The sequence below is a fragment of the Xyrauchen texanus genome, chromosome 7, assembly GCF_025860055.1.
Source record: "Xyrauchen texanus isolate HMW12.3.18 chromosome 7, RBS_HiC_50CHRs, whole genome shotgun sequence".
Lineage (NCBI taxonomy): Eukaryota > Metazoa > Chordata > Actinopteri > Cypriniformes > Catostomidae > Xyrauchen > Xyrauchen texanus.
The window spans coordinates 40,253,673-40,273,518 of record NC_068282.1 but is presented as its reverse complement, the minus strand read 5'-3'; the positions used below and the strand labels follow the sequence as shown (position 1 = coordinate 40,273,518).

Sequence of the window (19,846 nt, the reverse complement as noted above, 5' to 3'; positions counted from 1 at the left end):
AATACAATAATACAAAAACAGAATTTACATTTTTGGGTAAATTTGTTTTAGTAATGTCAATTTTGTCAATAAAAACTACAAAACAAATGTATTCTTCCAACTTCCCATTTGGCCACATGTATTGAGTAAGTTGCCAAACCCGATTTAAGGCTCTAACCCTTTGATAATCACTCTGATTTGAATGAGGCTTATGCAGTCTCAAAAATGTGACAACTCATTGACAGGACCCACAATTCCCTTACCTTATTTACTTTCTTTTTCCCTCTTTTCAGTTCTGGTTCAGCCTTGTAATTTATTTAGCCCATTGCCATATTAACATATTGCTCCATGGCATTCAATGGTGTGCCTAGCAGGTTGTAAATGTGTTGTCACTGGACTATATCAGTTCTCTGTCAGTTTGGAAGGATGATGGATTATTTTCTTGTACAAGCACCGCCGTTCAGGACAGTGGACAGATGACCCTATAGATGAGGGGCAAAGGAGAGTAGCTCTCCGCTGCAACTCTGTTTTCATTTAATAGTTCCTCTTCCATAGTAGACAGATTAAAACATCAGGACCAGGGGCGGGCAAATGCTATTTTAATATCCCTCACATGAATACACTAACCAGGCAGACCAGAGGGAGATAGAGCAATGGAGAGTGCTAGACATGTCAAAAGGGACGTAAATGAGGGAGAAAATGTCAACAAAAAAAGACAGATGAAAAGAGAGAGGGAAATGAGACAATCCAAGCAGTTAATGTGAAGGAATGTGTCTATGTTAAGGTTAAAATAAGATTTGCATTTCCTGAAGGATATACCAGTGCTTGCAGAGAAAAAGAATATAGTAAATTTTTTAGGTTTAAGTTTTAGGCTTTGTGTAAAGGAATTTAAGAGACATTGAGCATAAATGAAGTCCACTGTGCATGAGAATCAACACAAGTACAATGGAAAAGATATGCAAATTATGAAATATATGCAAGGAAATAAGACTAATTGCAATTTTATAGGCAAATATTACATCAGCACTGTTGGTTACATTTTGAATGGCGAACATTTTATCAAATGTAAGTCCATGGAAGACTGTCAGACCTTTCAGAAAAAATTATTTGTACCCATTTATCAGGGGTGGATCTAGGCATGGGCGACATGGGCAGTCACCCAGGTCACAGAACAAGGTGTCCACACAAACAAGTGGGTGCCCTGATGTATCACCAACACCCCACCCCACCCCCCACCCCCACATGCACTTCTTATTTGCACGTGATATCTGCATTTTTAAAGTGCCTGATTCAGTAAAGGTATTGTGTAGGGAAAAGTGGGGCACAAACAAACACTTTTTGTTTTTCTTAAGTTTGTGTACATTTTTTAAATCCATTTTAAACGTGTCTGGTACAACATTTCTGGTTTCTACATCTACCGAGAAAGAAGGAGAGTGAAATGTTACTATGTGCACCAAATGCAGGGAATGTTGTAGGTGAGGGGCACATTGTAACATCCCCCTCTTACAAATGTATTTGATCTAATTAAAATACTTGGAAGATAAACAAAAATATTATATCAATAAAAAGCCATTTATTAACTTTTTCATATATTATAAAGCAATAATTTTGACACTTGACAATGAATACACAACAAAGCCACAGCATTGTTTGAAATAATGCATTGATTGATTATACAAACGCACATGCGCATACAAGGGGGAATTAGGTAAATTACATATGTGACTGCATGGAATTGCATATAGTTTATTGTAACTGGGGCATGTTGTAACACAGAGTTACCCCCATCTGAACAACTGGGATTTAAACCTGGCTAGTCACTTCTGCTGGCTAGCTAAGAATTAAAAGACTATGCAAGCTGCTAGCTATCAGATTGGAGATTAAAATGATACCAAGGTTGCCTAGTTTTAAATAAACGTTAAAAACAGAAATTAAAATTAACTTTTGTGTGAATTTGACAAATAACATGAACATGAACCTTTTTTATTAACCAAAATATTGTGTTAAAATTATTTTCACCATTTATTTTTTAATCACATTTTCCCATTTATGGAGTTCACTTAAAGGAAATTGTGTGTGTGTGTGTGTGTGTGTGTGTGTGTGTGTGTGTGTGTGTGTGTGTGTGTGTGTGTGTGTGTGTGTGTATGTGTGAGCGTGTATTTATCACTTTGTGGGGACCAAATGTCCCCATAAGGATAGTAAAACCAGAAATGTTTGACCTTGTGGGGACATTTTGTCGGTCCCCATGAGGAAAACAGCTTATAAATCATACTAAATTATGTTTTTTGAAAATGTAAAAATGCAGAAAGTTTTCTGTGAGGGTTAGGTTTAGGGGTAGGGTTAGGTTTCGGGGATAGAATATAAAGTTTGTACAGTATAAAAACCATTATGTCTATGGAAAGTCCCCATAAAACATGGAAACACAACATGTGTGTGTGTGTGTGTGTGTGTGTGTGTGTGTGTGTGTGTGTGTGTGTGTGTGTGTGTGTGTGTGTGTGTGAGCGTGTATTTATCACTTTGTGGGTACCAAATGTCCCCATAAGGATAGTAAAACCCGAAATTTTTGACCTTGTGGGGACATTTTGTCGGTCCCCATGAGGAAAACAGCTTATAAATCATACTAAATTATGTTTTTTGAAAATGTAAAAATGCAGAATGTTTTCTGTGAGGGTTAGGTTTAGGGGATAGAATATAAAGTTTGTACAGTATAAAAACCATTATGTCTATGGAAAGTCCCCATAAAACATGGAAACACAACATGTGTGTGTGTGTGTGTGTGTGTGTGTGTGTGTGTGTGTGTGTGTGTGTGTGTGTGTGTGTGTGTGTGTGTGTATTTATCACTTTGTGGGGACCAAATGTCCCCATAAGGATAGTAAAACCCGAAATTTTTGACCTTGTGGGGACATTTTGTTGGTCCCCATGAGGAAAACAGCTTATAAATCATACTAAATTGTGTTTTTTGAAAATTTTAAAATGCAGAAAGTTTTCTGTGAGGGTTAGGTTTAGGGGTTGGGTTAGGTTTAGGGGATAGAATATAAAGTTTGTACAGTATAAAAACCATTATGTCTATGGAAAGTCCCCATAAAACATGGAAACACAACAAGTGTGTGTGTGTGTGTGTGTGTGTTTTCTATATATATAGTATATTTGAAATACTTCCTCTAATCCCTAATTAATATGCAGGGAACAATAAGAAAGTATTTTTTTTTAGTTGATTTCCCCACAAACATTGTGGCTTTTTGGCACTATCAAAACATTTCCATGTTTGTATCCTGACCTGCCCTAGACAGCAATATTGGCTCAACCAATGCCAGTTTGAGTTTTGGACAGGACTATCTGTTTTTCTATAGGGGTAGTGTTCGGGAAAACCTGTTTGAATACAATCATGTGTGGAAAATTACACACTTCAGCTATAGAGTTAAAAAGTTAAAAAGGCCCCTTTAAGAGAAGCTGATTGTGTTTGACAGTCTGTAACCTAAGTAGCTCTACATGTGACCCCTCTAACTCCTGGCCAAGACCAAACACATCCTCGTGCTAACAGTTTTATAGTTTAATATGCAGGAACACTTTAAACCAAATATAGCTGCTCCAATTCCAGAAAGATTAAGTATATCTTTGAGAATGAAATCCTTCTTGATCCTTTCTATGTTGTTTTCATCAATTATATTTTTGGAAAGCTTTGAAAAATGCGAAAATATAGTTTTCATCCACAACAACAAAGGACAGTGAGTGTGATAGATTGATTCGCAGAGTTGTAATTATAGTTCCCTATCTGTCACTCACTCGACGTAGTGTCGATGTAGTGACACTAGGGGTTGCTCTTGGGAGCCACAAACACCTCTGATCTTTGAGAAAAGGCAAATGGGAATTGGTGAGTGGAATTTGCATGACATTCCACCGGACATACGGGTATAAAAGGAGCTGGCTCACAACCACTCAGAAATTTGTTCTTCGGAGCTTATTGGTGATGAGCAGTGTGTTCCACTGCCGTTCCATTCACCTCGTAAACGAGAAACGCATGATGTTGGATATATGGCGCATTTCAGTGGCTTTCTCCCCCTCTGCACGATTAATGCAGAGTACGCCCCTGGGCGCTTTGACAGCTAAAAGAGTATATATTCTTGCAGAAAAGAGTATATTTCCTTCTAAAAGAGTGTGCACTGGTGGAGAGCGTCTTTTTAAAGATGCCTTTCTGTCTGTGTGTAATTTCTCGATCACTATCTGTCTGCGGTCACTGTCTCTCCACCTCTGTCTCTGTCTCACTGGGAGAACATGACCATGGCAACTTTGCGGTCGCGGCATTCCTTCTTCCGGGGGAAAGCCACTCCCCCCTCCGGGCCTTCTATCTACGGGTATGAGGCCAGGTCAGTTATCATTGGGGGCGAGTTGGGGACCCCGATGGGAGTGGTTCTGCCGGGTAATCCCCCACGGACCTCCTATTCCCCAGTACGCTCCTTTGCCACAGTCGAGTTCTGGGATGAGACAGGCAGCTCACCTCAGGACAAGTTTAATTTCTCTTTCGGAGCTCATGAGCAGCATCGGAGAGCATCTATCGGCTTCCATCTTTGGGTGTGGCTGCCCAGTTTGAGGCCAACGCGGAGCTGACCGCCATGCTTGCCTGGGCTGTCGCGAGTGTCGGACTGGAGTGGAACCCACCAACCTGCCCTGAGACCTCGCGGTTTGATGATTGGTTCCTGTCCAGAAGTGACACAAGAGCTGATCTCACCTTCCGGGCGACGAAGGTTACGGCGTGGGCACTTTGGCAGGAAATGTCCACCTTGCTGGCCAGGAGCACCACCTATGGCTGAATTTGGTCGAGATGAAGGATGCTGACAAGGTCCACTTCCTCAATGCTCCCATCTCCCAAATCGGCCTATTCAGGGGTCCCCTTACAGCAGGTGTCCAGGTGTGTCATGGTTACGACGGACCCTGTCTCTGCTCCTCAGCGCAAAACCTGAATGAGTGGTTGCGAGCCAGCTCCTTTTATACCCGTATGTCCAGGGGGAGTGGCATGCAAATACCACTTGCCAATTCCCATTGGCATTTTCTCAAAGATTAGAGGTTTTTGGGGCTCCCAAGAGCGACCCCTAGTGTTACTACATAGACCCAACATCTCGTTCCCTCCATCAGGGAACGGAGGTTACAACAGTAACTGAGACGGCATTATAGGAGTTATCTCTCTCTCTCTCTCTCTCTCTCTCTCTTTCCCTTGGAATCTATTTGTATGTGTGAGCTGTGTCTGATATTCAATTAACAGCTACATATGCAAGCATTGATGCAGCCTGGCCCTGTAGCATAGAAATTCAGCTCAAACCAACAGTAATCAATTCATAATCGTCTAATCACATTTACTGCAGCTCAGTGCAAATGGAATTCATCTGCTTCAAAGCATACTGCTTTTATTCTATAACAATCACATCTCTGTGTGCGTACCTTCATACAATATGTGTAAGTGTACATGTGTAAAATGTTTGTGTGAGATTGTGATGTGTGGATTAGTCAGTCAAGTGTGGTCACTATACTGTAGCTTTGTCTATGTCTATACCTTGCCCGGTTATGCATTATCATTATATATTTGATCAAATTACACATTCACCAGCTTTAAAAATGAAATGTAAAAATGTATTAATTGGTTTATCATTAAATCTACATATCTTGCATTTCAATGCTTTTATGCTCTTATTAGCCAATAATTCACAGCACAAAACTTTGTATCCTTATTGCAATAAAGTCTAGGTCATATTTTATTACCTTGTTTAGTTTTGTTCTTAATTTTTGAGAATGAGAGTGTCATGCAACCTGTCCATCTTGGAATCTGCCTTATTGAACTAGCATCTAGGTGCATCAAAATACCTTAGAGTTTGAAATAATTTGTATGTAATTTTATAAAATAACTTACATTAATTATTCTGTTTAAAACTTGTGTTTTATTTGAACTGTTGTTTAAATTGTAATTTTTACAGTAGCTATACAACTGTGTACAGTTTTTACAGCTCCTTTCACACAGAGATCCCGGTATTAACCCCGGGAAAAGTAATTCTGGCAACTTTTCTGGGATTGCTAAATTTGTTTGTTGCAACATACTCTCACAGCAAAATCGACAGGATTCATACAACTACTCTCACGGCGAAAACATCAGGATTCATACGACAATTTTAAATTTGCCTAATTCGTATGATATTGTGCAACTGCACTCTTTTGAATTCCTACGACTTTCACTACGGCCAATTATGTTTCTGGATATTGTTTCCATCTAATGCACGACAATTACTTCCTATCATGTTTACACGCTACTGATTGGTTACGTTTAGATAAGGGCATAATATTAATAAGTATGTACTTAATGCCTTATGTACAGAACTCGTGCTTACTTCCCCATTTACACATCCGGTAATTTGCACGTGATGAAGTTGTACGAGTTTATGCGAACAACATCGTGCGAGACCATATTAAATAACCTTCATAACTTTTCATGAGATCAGGTTGGTTAATTCGCACTGCAAGAGCTTTCCCGTAATCTGTGCTCACATTCACAAACATTGACAATCTTCATGTTGTGATGTCTAATGTAAAACTAAACTGTCAGTTAACTTAACCAACTGCACAGATGGTTAGTATCTCCCTGGTCCCTGTATGAGATTTTCATGATTTTATTTCAATACATTTTATTGATTTTATTCTGGCAGTTAGGCCTACTTCTATAAATAGTTCATAAGATAATTTTTGTTCCCTATCTGTCACTCACTCGACATTGTGTCGATCTAGTGACACTAGGGGTCACCCTTGGGATCCCCAAATCCCTCTGATCCTTGAGAAAAGGCCAATGGGAATTGGCAAGTGGAATTTGCAAGCCACTCCTGTGGACATACGGGTATAAAAGGAGCTGGATTGCAACCACTCATTCAATTTTTTTCTTTGGAGCTGAGCGGTTGTGTTTCGTGAGCTAAATACTTCTGCCGAATCCATTCACCTCTGAAAAAGTGAAGCTGTTGGCTATACGGCACATTACAGCGGTTTCTTCCCACCCAGACTTGGTTCTCGGACCTCACGCTCCTCGCAACAGCCCCCTATGGTGAATTCCCCTGAGGAAGGACCTTTTTTCTCAGGGAGGGTGCACCATCTGACACCCTTGACCAGACCTATGGAATCTCCATTTCTGGCCCTTGGATGGGACGTGGAAGACCTAAGTGGCATACCGCCCGCAGTGGTAGGTATGATCATTCAGGCTAGGGATCCCTCTATGAGGCGCCTGTATGCCTTGAAGTGGCATCTGTTTGCTAAGTGGTGTTTTTCCTGACGTGAAGACCCCCAGAGATGCGCAGTCGGGTCAGTGCTTTCCTTCCTGCAAGAGAGGCTGGAGGGGCAGCTGTCCTCCTCCACCTTGAAGGTGTACATGGCCACTATAGCGGCACACCACGATGCAGTCAACGGTAAGTCTCTTGGGAAGCATGACTTGGTCATCAGGTTCCTTAGAGGCGCGAGGAGGTTAAATCCTCCCAGACCATGTCTCATCCCCTCGTGGGACCTCTCCGTGGTCCTTTGGGGCCTACGGGGAGCTCCATTTGGGCCCGTGTAGTCAGTTGAGCTAAAGGCACTCTCCTTGAAGACTGCCCTCCTAACAGTGCTCACTTCCATAAAGAGGGTAGATGACCTGCAGGCTTTCTCTGTCAGCAACACATGTCTGGAGTTCAGTCCAGAATACTCTCACGTAGGCCTGAGACCCTGACCGGGCTATGTGCCCAAGGTTCCCACGACCCCGTTTCGGGATTAGGTGGTGAACCTGCAAGCACTTCCCCAGGAGGAGACAGACCCAGCCTTGGCATGCTGTGTCCAGTGCCTTCTTTACGCATCTAGTTGGATCACACATAGAGCTTTAGATGCTTTGAGAAGCTCTTTGTCTGCTTTGGAGGACAGCGGAAAGGAAGCGCTGTCTCCAAACAGAGGATCGCCCACTGGGTCATTGACACATCGCATTGGCATATCACACCCAGGGCGTGCCGCCCCTTGGGGCTACGATCATGCTCTACTAGGAGTGTGGCAGCCTCCTGGGCTCTGAGCAATGGTGCCTCTTTAGCACACATCTGCAGAGCAGCGGGCTGGGCAACACCCAACACCTTTGCAAGGTTCTACAACCATTTTATTTATTTCTATTGGGGGGAAAAAGAGAAGAGGCTGCAGCAAATAACAAAATTGCAAATAACAAATTGGAAAAAAACAAAAACTTATAATTTGGAACCTAATGTCTTGGAAAATAGCAATAAATAGATTTTCTGTATCGTGTTCTTGCCCCTAGTCACCTAAAAAGCTATATTTGGTCATTTCAAAACTGGTAAAAGTGTATCTTGTTGTGTTTATTATGTAAAGGGGTCTTTAGCCTACCAACCGTATTTTCACTTGGCCCAAATTACTCTTCGCAAATGATGATCACAGAGTTGTAGGGGAGATCTAAAACTTTTTGGTAAAATCAATGTGAAAAAATAAATACTTTGAACCCCAAGTGTATTTGCACAAACTTTACACATGTCTGGTACAAATATGTGGTCTTGTTTTATGAATACAGTACTTTTTCACCTTCTACCTGGAAAAAAGGAAAGTGAAATGTTACAACCTATGGGTTACAACCATCTATGGGGCACGTTGTGACAGGTGCGGGCACATTGTAACATGACCATATTACAATGTAAAATCCTCCTCTAACAACTGTTTCTGATCTAATTAAAATAAATAGAAGATAAACTAAAATACTATGTCAATAAATCACAGCAAATTAAATTTCAACAAATTTAGATGCTTACAAACATAGACAGATATATTACAGCCTAATGCTAATTAGTTTTTGAGACAAAGAAATTGAAAGAGAAATATGGGTTGATTAGTATATGTAGACGCATGCTCCCAACTAGGACATATGTTGATTTGGCTCTTGAGTTTGAAAGACAGATGCATGTATAACGCCTTCAATAATCATATTGGTGAAATCTGCATTTGTTTGCTGAGTAAAAAGACACATTATGTGCCAACCCGGGGATGTTCAATATTATATGGACAATTCGATTCCTCACCTTTTACACTACATGATATTAAATCTAGTTTTATTCTAGCAATATGTGCAGAGTAGCATTGTTCCAACCCTATTATGGGGGTAAAAGGTCCTCTTTACCTGTATTTACTTAGAAAATAATCTGAGATAACATACTAATACTGGCTAAAATGTTGATGACCTTGGAAAAAGAGTTACTAGATTAGCATACAGGGCTTAGTATGACATCACTGCTGCATGTAATTCTATTTATTAGAAATATAGATGAGGCCGAATTACAATATAATAGAAGAAACAATTAAAAATAAATAATTATTAAAATGAAATAGAACCCTATAAGAAGCACATAGATAAAGCATTTTATAGCTTTTTGCTCAATGCAGATTTTTATACCATAATCAATGGAAACATGTAAATGCTTCACACTGTGGCCCCCCAATTTTCAAGCCATATCTATGCCCTTGTTTGATTGTGGTAATGGCTTTCTCTTCTCACTGTATATTTATTTATTTACAGCATTTTTGTCACCCTTAAATCTTGATCTAGTATGGACTGAAATTTCACTCTGTCCTAAGCTCTCTCTCTCTCTCTCTCTCTCTCTCTCTCTCTCTCTCTCTCTCTCTCTCTCTCTCTCTCTCTCTCTCTCTCTCTCTCGCTGTAGGTGTGTGTGCAACATTGATTGCTCCCACATCAGTTTTAATCCAGTTTGTGCATCAGATGGCCGTTCCTATGACAACCCCTGCCAGGTGAAAGAGGTGTCGTGTCAGAAACAGGAGAGGATTGAGGTCAAATACCTCGGACATTGTAAGGGTTAGTCTCAACTCTCAATTTATTCAACCCAAATGTGTTCACCTCTGCTGCTGTCTCTGTGAATCTAATTTCTATAATTCTGTTTAAGATATGAGATTATGTGGATAGTTACCTCTTGCACACCCTGTTCTCTCTGTCTCTCTTTCTCTCACACACAAAAAAGAACAATGTATAAGAATCTTCAAATAAGATTTCCATTTTTGTACAGTTGTGGCCAAAAATATTGGCACCCTTGGTAAATATGGGCAAAGAAGGCTGTGAAAAATATGTCTTTATTGTTTATCCTTTTGATTTTTCATTCAAAATAAATCAAACAATTGCATACACAGCACAAGTTTTAGCAAAAATGTAATATTATTTTATAAAATATGTGTGGCACAATTATTGGCACCCTTTTATTCAATACTCTGTTCAACCTCCCTTTGCCAAGATAACAGCTGTGAGTCTTCTCCTATAATGCTCAATGAGGTTGGAGAACACATGGCAAGGGATCTGAGACCATTCCTCTATACAGAATCTCTCCAGATCCTTCATATTATGAGGTCCACACTGGTGGACTCTCCCCTTCAGTTAGCCCCACAGGTTTTCTATGGGGTTCAGGCCAGGGGACTGGCATGGCCATGGCAGAACCATGATTTTGTGGTCAGTGAACCATTTTTGTGTTGATTTTGATGTGTGATTTGGATCATTGTCTTGCTGGAAGATTAAACCACAGCCCATTTAAAGCTCTCTGGCAGAGGCAGTCAGGTTTTGAATTTTAATCTTTTGGTATTTGAAAAGTCCATGATGCCATATATCTGAACAAGATGTCCTGGACCTTTGGCATAAAAACAGCCCCACAACTTTAAAGATCACCACCATATTTAACCATGGGCATGAGGTACTTTCCATATGGCTAGCGCATGTGGATTACCTACCCCATTACAGGGTCTTTCCTTATGTTGGATGAGAGCAGAGTCTTTTTACTTGAAACCCTCCCAAACAACTTATTGTGATGTAGGTGATTTTTGATTGTAGTTTTGGAGACTTTCTGACCCCAAGACCCTACTAATTTCTGCAATTCTCCAGCTGTGATCCTTGGAGAATTCATCCTCATCACTGTGCATGTAGAAAATATAGACACGTCCTCTTCCAGGTCAATTCATTACACATCCAGTTGATTGGAATTTGTTAATTATTGCCCTGATAGTTGAAATGGGCATTTTGAATGCTTCAGCTATTTTCTTATAGCAACTTCCCATTTGGTGAAGCTCAACAACCTTTTGCCGCACATCATAACTTTATTCTTTGGTCTTACACATTGTGATGGATGACTAAGGGAATTTGGCCTCATATTTATATCCCTGTGAAACAGGAAGTCATCGCTGAACAATTTCATGTAACTAGTCACCCGGGGTACTAAAAAATATAAAATATGAATGGGAATATACTTCAGATATATTTTACTCATAAGAATTTCTAGGGGTGGCAATAATTGTGGCAAATATGTTTTGGAGAAAATTATTTATCTAATTATGAGATCCCCCACCCCCCTTTTAATTAGTTTTCTTCTATAAAGGTTAGATTTTTGTGAATATATTGAATGAACAATTAAAAGGATAAACAATAAAAACATAATTTTCACAGCCTTCTATGCTCATAATAACCAAGGGTACCAATATTTTTGGCCACAACTGTATATAAATGTTGTATATAAACTATATGGAAATATTTGAAAGAGTATTAAGACAAATATAGAAATTATAGTAAGGATGTCAATATATTTAATTACTCACTATTAATCTAATGATTTTGTGCTGTTAATGCAATAAATTTGTTGAAAGTATGAGATATTTAGTAAAGCATTTTGCTAATACAGTTTTATTTGATTACAAATTATACGTTTATTAAAAGCACTTATATAATACTTAATTCTATATGTGTAAAAGGTTTAATTAAATAATACACATTTATTTGACATGTCCCATATTGTTTTAATGACACCATGCATTCAAGCTGGCGTGGACTTCACACGTTTGTGCAAAACCTAGGAATGCATGTTATCCCAGCATGATATGAGAATTTTCCTTGTGTGCTTCACTGGAAGCAAGGAAATCTGAGCTTTTTTAAAAAGTACTGGACCAATTTTGTGTGTTCATGAGCGCTATGAGAAGCTTGTTTACAGTTTAGCACTAAACACAACACAAGTTCCCATGTGAACACGCATCAGACTTTTGTATCCCACTGTATGCATAGGTATTTATTATTATTATTATTTATTTGTACAGTAGACCTTTATTTTAACAGATTGGTCCCATTGAGATTTAAATCTCTATTACAATAGAAACCTGGCCAAGAAAGGCATCTATCCAGAAATGATCAAATATAAAGCCTCATTTAGATATGACTACGTAAGTAATAAATAAAAATTTAGAACAAATACAATAAAATGATTCTAATTTCTTGGATTGAACCATTTTAAACTCACTAAGAGTAATCAGATCTTGAAGTTTCTGTATAGTTTGCCAATTGTTTCAAGATGATGGAAAAACTAAAAGCCTTTCTTCTATAACCAGTTTCAAACCAAGCTTTCAGTGCTTTTCAAAAGCACAATGTCCTAAGACCATATTCCATGACTGCACACCATATTTTTATAACAGATAAATAGCCAGGCGACTTTTCTAAAATAGTCATGTAAATAAATACATATCAATGACTTAGTTGACATATAGGTAGGGGGCCAACCATGTAAATATATTTTATGTTCAGTTTTAAATAATTCAGTTCCTCTTTTAAGGAAAAAAATTATGTGTACTAAATATACTTGCCATTAGAATGCAGCAGTCCTCCAGCAGCCTTCTCATGGTGCATACCACCCCGAAGGTGATGTTTCATAATTGTTGAGCATAATTAAATTCTACCACTCAAAGACTGAAAATAACCATCTGGATTCCATCTATGCCACTGAGCAGGTTTTCAAAACTTTCTCCATCATTTACTGAGCAAGACTACTTTTAAATACTTATAATTTCAAATAAAGCAAATGCATTTCTTTTTTCAACAATTGAAAACAAATTTTCAGAACCTTAAAAATAATGGTCTCTCCACTCAAATACAGAGCAGGGTAAAGAAGCATATTGAAACAACTAAGTGGAGAACTAGCCTCCTTTATGTGTCCTCAACAGGCCACCATACCCTGTACCTCCCAGTGTCTTTGACAGTTTGATTGAGCTGTGTGACCTGCTTCATAGACAGTATCAGGAGAGTATTTGAGTGTGAAAGGAAAGAAAAAAGAAAGAAAGATTGTGATTAATTGAGTAAACAGTGGAGGGTAGGGTGTCACTGTGTTGCATTGATTCTTCCATTCACTCATACAGATACCCTTCAAATGCTCCCTTTCACACACACAAACTCTCACAGATGCACACTTTCTCCTCAATATTTCTTTTTAGAGATGAAATGGCTGCACAATCTTCTGAACAGTTCAAAACAAAATAGAAAATTCTGTGATCATTTGAACATCCTCATATTGTACAAAAGCAATATGACTTTGACATGGTGTCGGGAAAAAAATAATTTAAGTCACTTTTCGCTGAAACTCTCCCAAATTTAATTTGCATTCATGTGAAGATGTTTTGTGTCAAGTTTGACATTAGTGATGCCAAATAATATTAGTTCTCACGTCTCACATGACAGAGTGTGAAATGACAAGGTTGAATATGCAGAAGTGTAAATGAGATATGAGAGCTACGGTGGAGGGAATGGTTTACAGAAAACAACAACCATATGGTAAAAGGCTTAAGTATACAAGTCATATGGACTACTTTATGGTACTTTTTGTCCTTTTCGTTGACTACATTTAAAAAATATACATGTAAAACAGCAAGAAAACAAATCTGATTGTACACAATTTAATTTCTATGGTCCTTTAATATAGTAAAGGTGCTGAATGCAATAATTTTATGAATAAAGGCTTGAAATGCGATAAAGGCCCAAAAATGTTATACTTTTTGTTTTTAAAACAAAAAGAACTTCATACAGTACAAGAGACAAACACTGCATTGTCTGCATTGCTAGCAATTTGACTGTTTTAGTCATCTTTTCTTTCTTTTTTGTGCTGTCACAAAGAAAAGATTAATATATTTGTACTTTCTTTTCATCCTTGATGTATCTGTAAAATGGCATGACTGTCAGCTGGCTAGCAAAAAGAAAATTCACAAATTCTTTACTGCCCTCAAGTTGTCCTTCATTGTTTTTTCCTCCCAGTAGGATCTTAACACAATATTTTCTTCAAGAATCCTAACGCTGCTCTTTTCCATACAAAAACAATTAATATTGACTGCTGTCAAGGTCCAAAGAGAAAAAAAAATAATTATAAACATATCATAAAAGTAGTCCATGCAACACAAAGCTGCTGTATGGCCCAGAAAACTTGGAATATAGTGCACCTGTCATATGGACTACTGTTATGATGTCTTTATACTGAACCTTTAATAGTGCTTTTTAGTATTTGTACTTTTTGAAGCTTGACAGCTCCTACTCACTATAAAATGTTATTCTGTGGAATAGAGCTACTGATTTTTTTGCTCCAAGAAAAAAACCCAGCATATGGGTTTTGAACAACATAAAGGTGAGTGTAAAGGAATATAAGGGAAAGGAGGAGGCAAGAACCGGATTGACAATGTAAATAATATTTTAATGGAAAACTAAACAAAAGACACAAACACACACATGATGGTCCGGAGAACATCAATTTTAAAAAGGGAACAATGAAGGCTTGAATCCGAGCACTGGCATCCCCTGCCAGCCTTTGACACATGAGTATGCAAACCAAACCAAACCAACTCTCTTTGAAATATAACAAAGTTTATTGATGCAGTAATATCAATTAATAATTAATACAATGGAGTCAATAAACTTCTGACTTACAACTACAAACTAAACAGTGACATGTTTATATATAGTAACCAAAAATAAAAAAACACAAGTTGAAACATGGTCAATTCAAGGAATGCAAGAAACTCTTACATCAACAGAAGGTCACCTTTGTCTGATGTTCCCGGCCAAATTGAGAATAGATACTAAGGATGGCTGCAAAATATTTACATGTCCCCAGAAAAATTGTCTTTCATAGAGGCAATGGGGTGAGTAAGCCATTTGATGTTTCTCAAATGGCCCCTGAGTGAGCTTGTCTTACTGTCCGAGGAAACTGAGTGCCTTTTTTGTTTCTTTTTGTGCTGGTTCCACCTAGCGGCTGGAGTTTGTTTTGTGAATAACACTTTTAGGACAGTTGTGGATGAATCTGCTGATTCTTTGTACTTGAGCCTCCTATTGGCTGGAGTTTGTTTTGTGGAGTATTTTTTCAGGACATTGGAAGGATTACATAATTTGCTGCACTCATCAATAGCTGGCTCACTGAACATTCGTTTGACTGCCCAAGGAATTTTTCGCTAGAGGCTGGAGCTTGTTTTGTGGAGGATCACACCTTCGAGACAGTTCTGTGAATTAATCTACACATTCTTTGTGTTTATTCTGCATATTAGCTGGAATTTTACATAGTATTTTCTGTTATGTAATTTTGTCACCGGACTTGAGCAATCCGATGGTAAAGTTGTCGCGGGGACTTTCGTAAGTACATGGAATGTTTGAGTTTAAAGGGATGGACGCCAGTTGGCGCTGTCATGTGCGGGGTTAGTAAGCACGTTTTTCTTTTTTCTGTTTTTTTGGTTCTGGGGTAAGTTTGTGGTTTGATTGTTGCACAAATGGGGAATGTGGTCTTTATAATCTTGTTTTTGACACACAATCTATGTTTTCTAATATGGGAAAATGTCAAAAGTTAATATTATCTTTCTCCACATGGAATGTGAATGGGTTGGGGCACCCCATAAAAAGAAGGAATGCAATCCGGAGCCTCCTCAGCCAGGAGTAAGCTCTGGCCACGACCCTGGACACAGCAGCCCCCATGCCCCCACCCATGCTCATGAAGATGGGGGGTGTATGATGATCCAGGCTCATTCCCTTGTTGTCTGGGGAAGCCCAACATGCAGCTCAACAACTGTCTCCTGGTTTACAACGACCTGAAGAAGACCATCCTGCAGTAGAAACTCATTCGCCACTTATCTTCCTGGCCTCACTCTGCCCAGACACCAAAGTGGTGTCTTCAAGAAATGCATCTTTCCCCACAGGAAGCTTTCTAAAATCTTTTTTTAGATCTTGAAGGGATGTTGCAAGCTGATGGCACCCCTCATGATATAATATTGGGAGGAGACTTTAATGTATTGATGGATTCAGTCCTTGATCATAGTGAAGCAAAAGTGTGTATGCTCCCTAGAGCAAAATTGATGCTTCACAGTATGTCTAAAAACCTTGGTCTTGCAGATATTTAGCAAATTCTGAACCCATCTGGTAGGGACAATTCATTTTAATCACCAGTCCATAAGATTTATTCTAGAATAGATTTTTTATATATTTAAGCCCCTCATTTCATCTGTTTTAGATTGCTCAATTGGAAACATTGGAAACACGGACAGTGAAGCTTTGGTTATTCAGGGCAAGACAGTCATATTTTGAGTCAGGGGACAAAGCAGGAAAATGTTTGGCTAGATATATAAAGCAGAGAGAGTTTTTTCTACTATTCCCTCAGGGAAATCTGCTGGTGGTGGAATATTTACCTCAGCCATTGATATTAATAATCTTGATCTTTATAGTTCCACATCTTCGTCTACTAATGTAGATATTACACATTTTGTGGAACTTCTAGAACTCCTAAAATTGACGACTGAGCAAAAAAAATAATCTTGATTCTGAGATAAACTTGGAGGAGCTTGACGAGGTAATTAAAGCCCTACCTACAGGCAAGACTCCGGGGCCAGTTGGCTTTGCCTCTAAATGTTTTAGATCTTATGCTACAATATTATTTACACAGAATAATTAAAGAATGGAAAGCTTCCGCCAACCATGACCTGGATCAGATCATTATGGATCAGTCTGATACATAAAAAGGACAAAGATCCTGCGAGTGTAAGAGTTACCATCCCATTTCCCTGCTCCAGCAAGAAGTTAAAATATTATCAAACATTTTGGCTAATCTATTAAGTAAAGTTATGACATCTCTTATACATACAAATCAGGTGGGTCTTCTGATAACATTAGGCATTTCATCAATATCATGTGGTCAGTGGTATGTGTGGACTTTCCAGACAGTCCCTTAACACACCCTCCACAGTATTAGCATGTTTCAGCACATTGTGTGAACTTTTCAGATGACACCTGACCCACCATTTGAAAAATATCTAACTTACATCAGTTAAATTAACGATCTGGAACGATTTCAGCGTGATGTCATCCAACCAGCTTACGGGGCAAATCGCATCCCGTATTGATTCGATATGGGACACAGCATTTCATATTTAAATACTGGACGATCCCGTAGTTTATGGGACATGTGGCAACCCTACCTACAGGTCTAATAATTGAGCAAAGTATTGTGAATTTGTGAATTTATCAGGAGAAATTGTAAATCGGGAGTACAGCAGGAGGAGGGGTGGAAAAATGGGAGAAACCCAGTAAAACTGAATTTAGACTTTGCTCTGAAAACGTAGGTGGTTTAGAAACATTTCAACGCAATTACCTATTTCTCAAGAAAATAGCAAACTACATTTTGTGGCACTTCATTACCTTACAATACATCCACAGTTTACGCACATACACCCACAGTTAGTGCAACCAATCCCACCCACTTGCAAGTGGGTGTGCTATGCACTGGCATAAAACTGGATAAGAGCAAAAATAGAGCCCAGACTGATACAATAACAAATCCAACAATAAAGCATTCCATTATTCTTTGATTTGTATATGGATTTCAACAAAGACTGCTTATTTTTACCTTACTATTGTAACTGAAACTCTTGATTATTTATGCATTTCCAGAATATGTTTTTTCTTTAAGCAAATGTAAGTCTTTCAACTGATAAAAAGGCTGACAGTTCTCTTAGCCAATGACTAAGTGAAGGGTGAGAGATAGTTGTCCAATACATGGAAATTGATAATTTAGCATGCAACAGACATAAATCAACCAACTTAGTTTCATATTTCTTTTTCTTTTTGAGGAATATGCCAAAGATACAATGCTTAAGGCACATAGGGACCATTTTCATTATTATTTTGGAGATTGTATAAGTTCTATATATATATATAAAAATTATTAATTTCAAAATGACAGTCTCTCAACTGGGTAGGGTAGCTCAGGGAGTATTGATGCTGACTACCACTCCAGGAGTTGCGAGTTTGAATCCAGGGTGTGCTGAGTGACTTCAGCCAGGTCTCCTAAGCAACCAAATTGGCCCGGTTGCTAGGGAGGTTAGTCACATGGGTTAACCACGTGGGTTAATCTCCTCGTGGTCATGATTAAGGGTTCTCGCTCTCAATGGGGTACGTGGTAAGTTGTGTGTGGATCGCGGAGAGTTGCATGAGACTCCCGTGCTGTGAGTCTCCACGGTGTCATGCACAATGAGCCACGTGATAAGATGCTTAGATTGACTGTCTCAGAAGCGGAGGCAACTGAGACTTGTCCTCTGCCACCCGGATTGAGATAAGTAACCACGACACCACGAGGACCTACTGAGTAGTGGAAATTGGGCATTCCATATTGGGAGAAATGGGATAAAATAGGGGATTTTTTGGTAAATTACAGTCTCTCTCTCTCTCTCTCTCTCTCTCTCTCTCTCTCTCTTTCTCTCTCTGTGTATGTTTTTGTATAGAGGAGAAAGACCAGGTGAGTGAGGTACCATGGGGACTTTACATCCCATGTCCGGAACGTTACAAGAACTACTGTGTCCATGGAGAGTGCGAGTATCCTAGCAACCTTTCGCCCCCCACCTGCAGGTAACCGCAGCACACGACACACACAACATATTAAACTCTTCCTTTTTGCTTAACCATTCACACACATACACTCTGGAGAGGACAGGTGGAGGGAATAAGAGATTGATTTCATACATGTGAGGGAAAAAGTAAGAAGACTAGTGGAGAAGACCAGAAATTAAAAGATGAGAACATGAAAAGTGCCAAAGACAAAGAAAAAATGTGAAGTGTGCGTGTGTGTGTGTGTGTGTGTGTGTGTGTGTGTGTGTGTGGCGTGCGCGCATGAGTGTGTGTGGTTTGAGTGGTTTACTAGGAAAAAATTTTAGATTACAAACGTGAGTACAAGGATATTATGCTATAAACATTGTTTATGAGGACATTTGTGTGTTTGTTGGCTGGCAGGTGTCCCTTTAACTACTTCCTCTGAGAGGTCGAGGCTCTAATTAAACAAGACTATGATTTACCCAGTGTGCACCAACTCCCTGCTGTACACTCACACACACACACACACACACACACACATGTTGGGTTTCCATGTTTTATTTGGACTTTCTATAGACATAATGGTTTTTATACTGTACAAATTATATATTCTATCCCCTAACCCTACTCCTAAACCTAACCCTCAGAGAAAACTTCCTGCATTTTTACATTTTCAAAAACATAATAATTTTGTCTGATTTATAAGCTGTTTTCCTCATGGGGACCAACAAAATGTCTCCACAAAGTAAAACATTTCGGGTTTTACTATACTTTCTTTCGTCTCTTTCTTTCTCTCTTTTTCATTGCATCTTTTTTACTACAATGAAAGTGAATGGTTACTGAAGTTGTCAGTGCCTAACATTCTGCCTAAAATCACCTTTTGTGTCCCACCGAAATTGAAAGTAATATTGGTTTTAAATGACATGAGGTGATTAAATGATGACAACATATTCATTTTTGGGTGAACTAAACATTTAAAATACAGCTGAATATGCAAATTCAACTGTTTGTAGGTTGATTTCCCCAAAAAGTGTAAACTCTGGCTCTGTGGCTCTAACAAAACATTGCTTTGTTTGTTTGAGCATTGTGAGCATCCTGACACAGCAACATTGACTGAATCAATGGCATGAGTTTGGTGCGTGACTATTTGTTTGGCCAATCTATGCCAGATGTGGGAGTGGAGTGTACAGGAAA

The 19,846-nt window shown here is 38.9% G+C and overlaps 1 protein-coding gene across 1 annotated transcript in view; it reads left to right on the top strand.

Annotated features, from left to right (window-relative positions):
* Positions 1-19,846, top strand: part of tmeff2b (transmembrane protein with EGF-like and two follistatin-like domains 2b) — a 101,336-nt gene that overhangs the window by 66,902 nt on the left and 14,588 nt on the right. The window contains exons 6-7 of the mRNA XM_052129731.1: positions 9,681-9,829; positions 18,568-18,691. Of these exons, the coding sequence (XP_051985691.1) occupies positions 9,681-9,829; positions 18,568-18,691 (273 nt within the window). The remainder of the gene's footprint in view (positions 1-9,680; positions 9,830-18,567; positions 18,692-19,846) is intronic.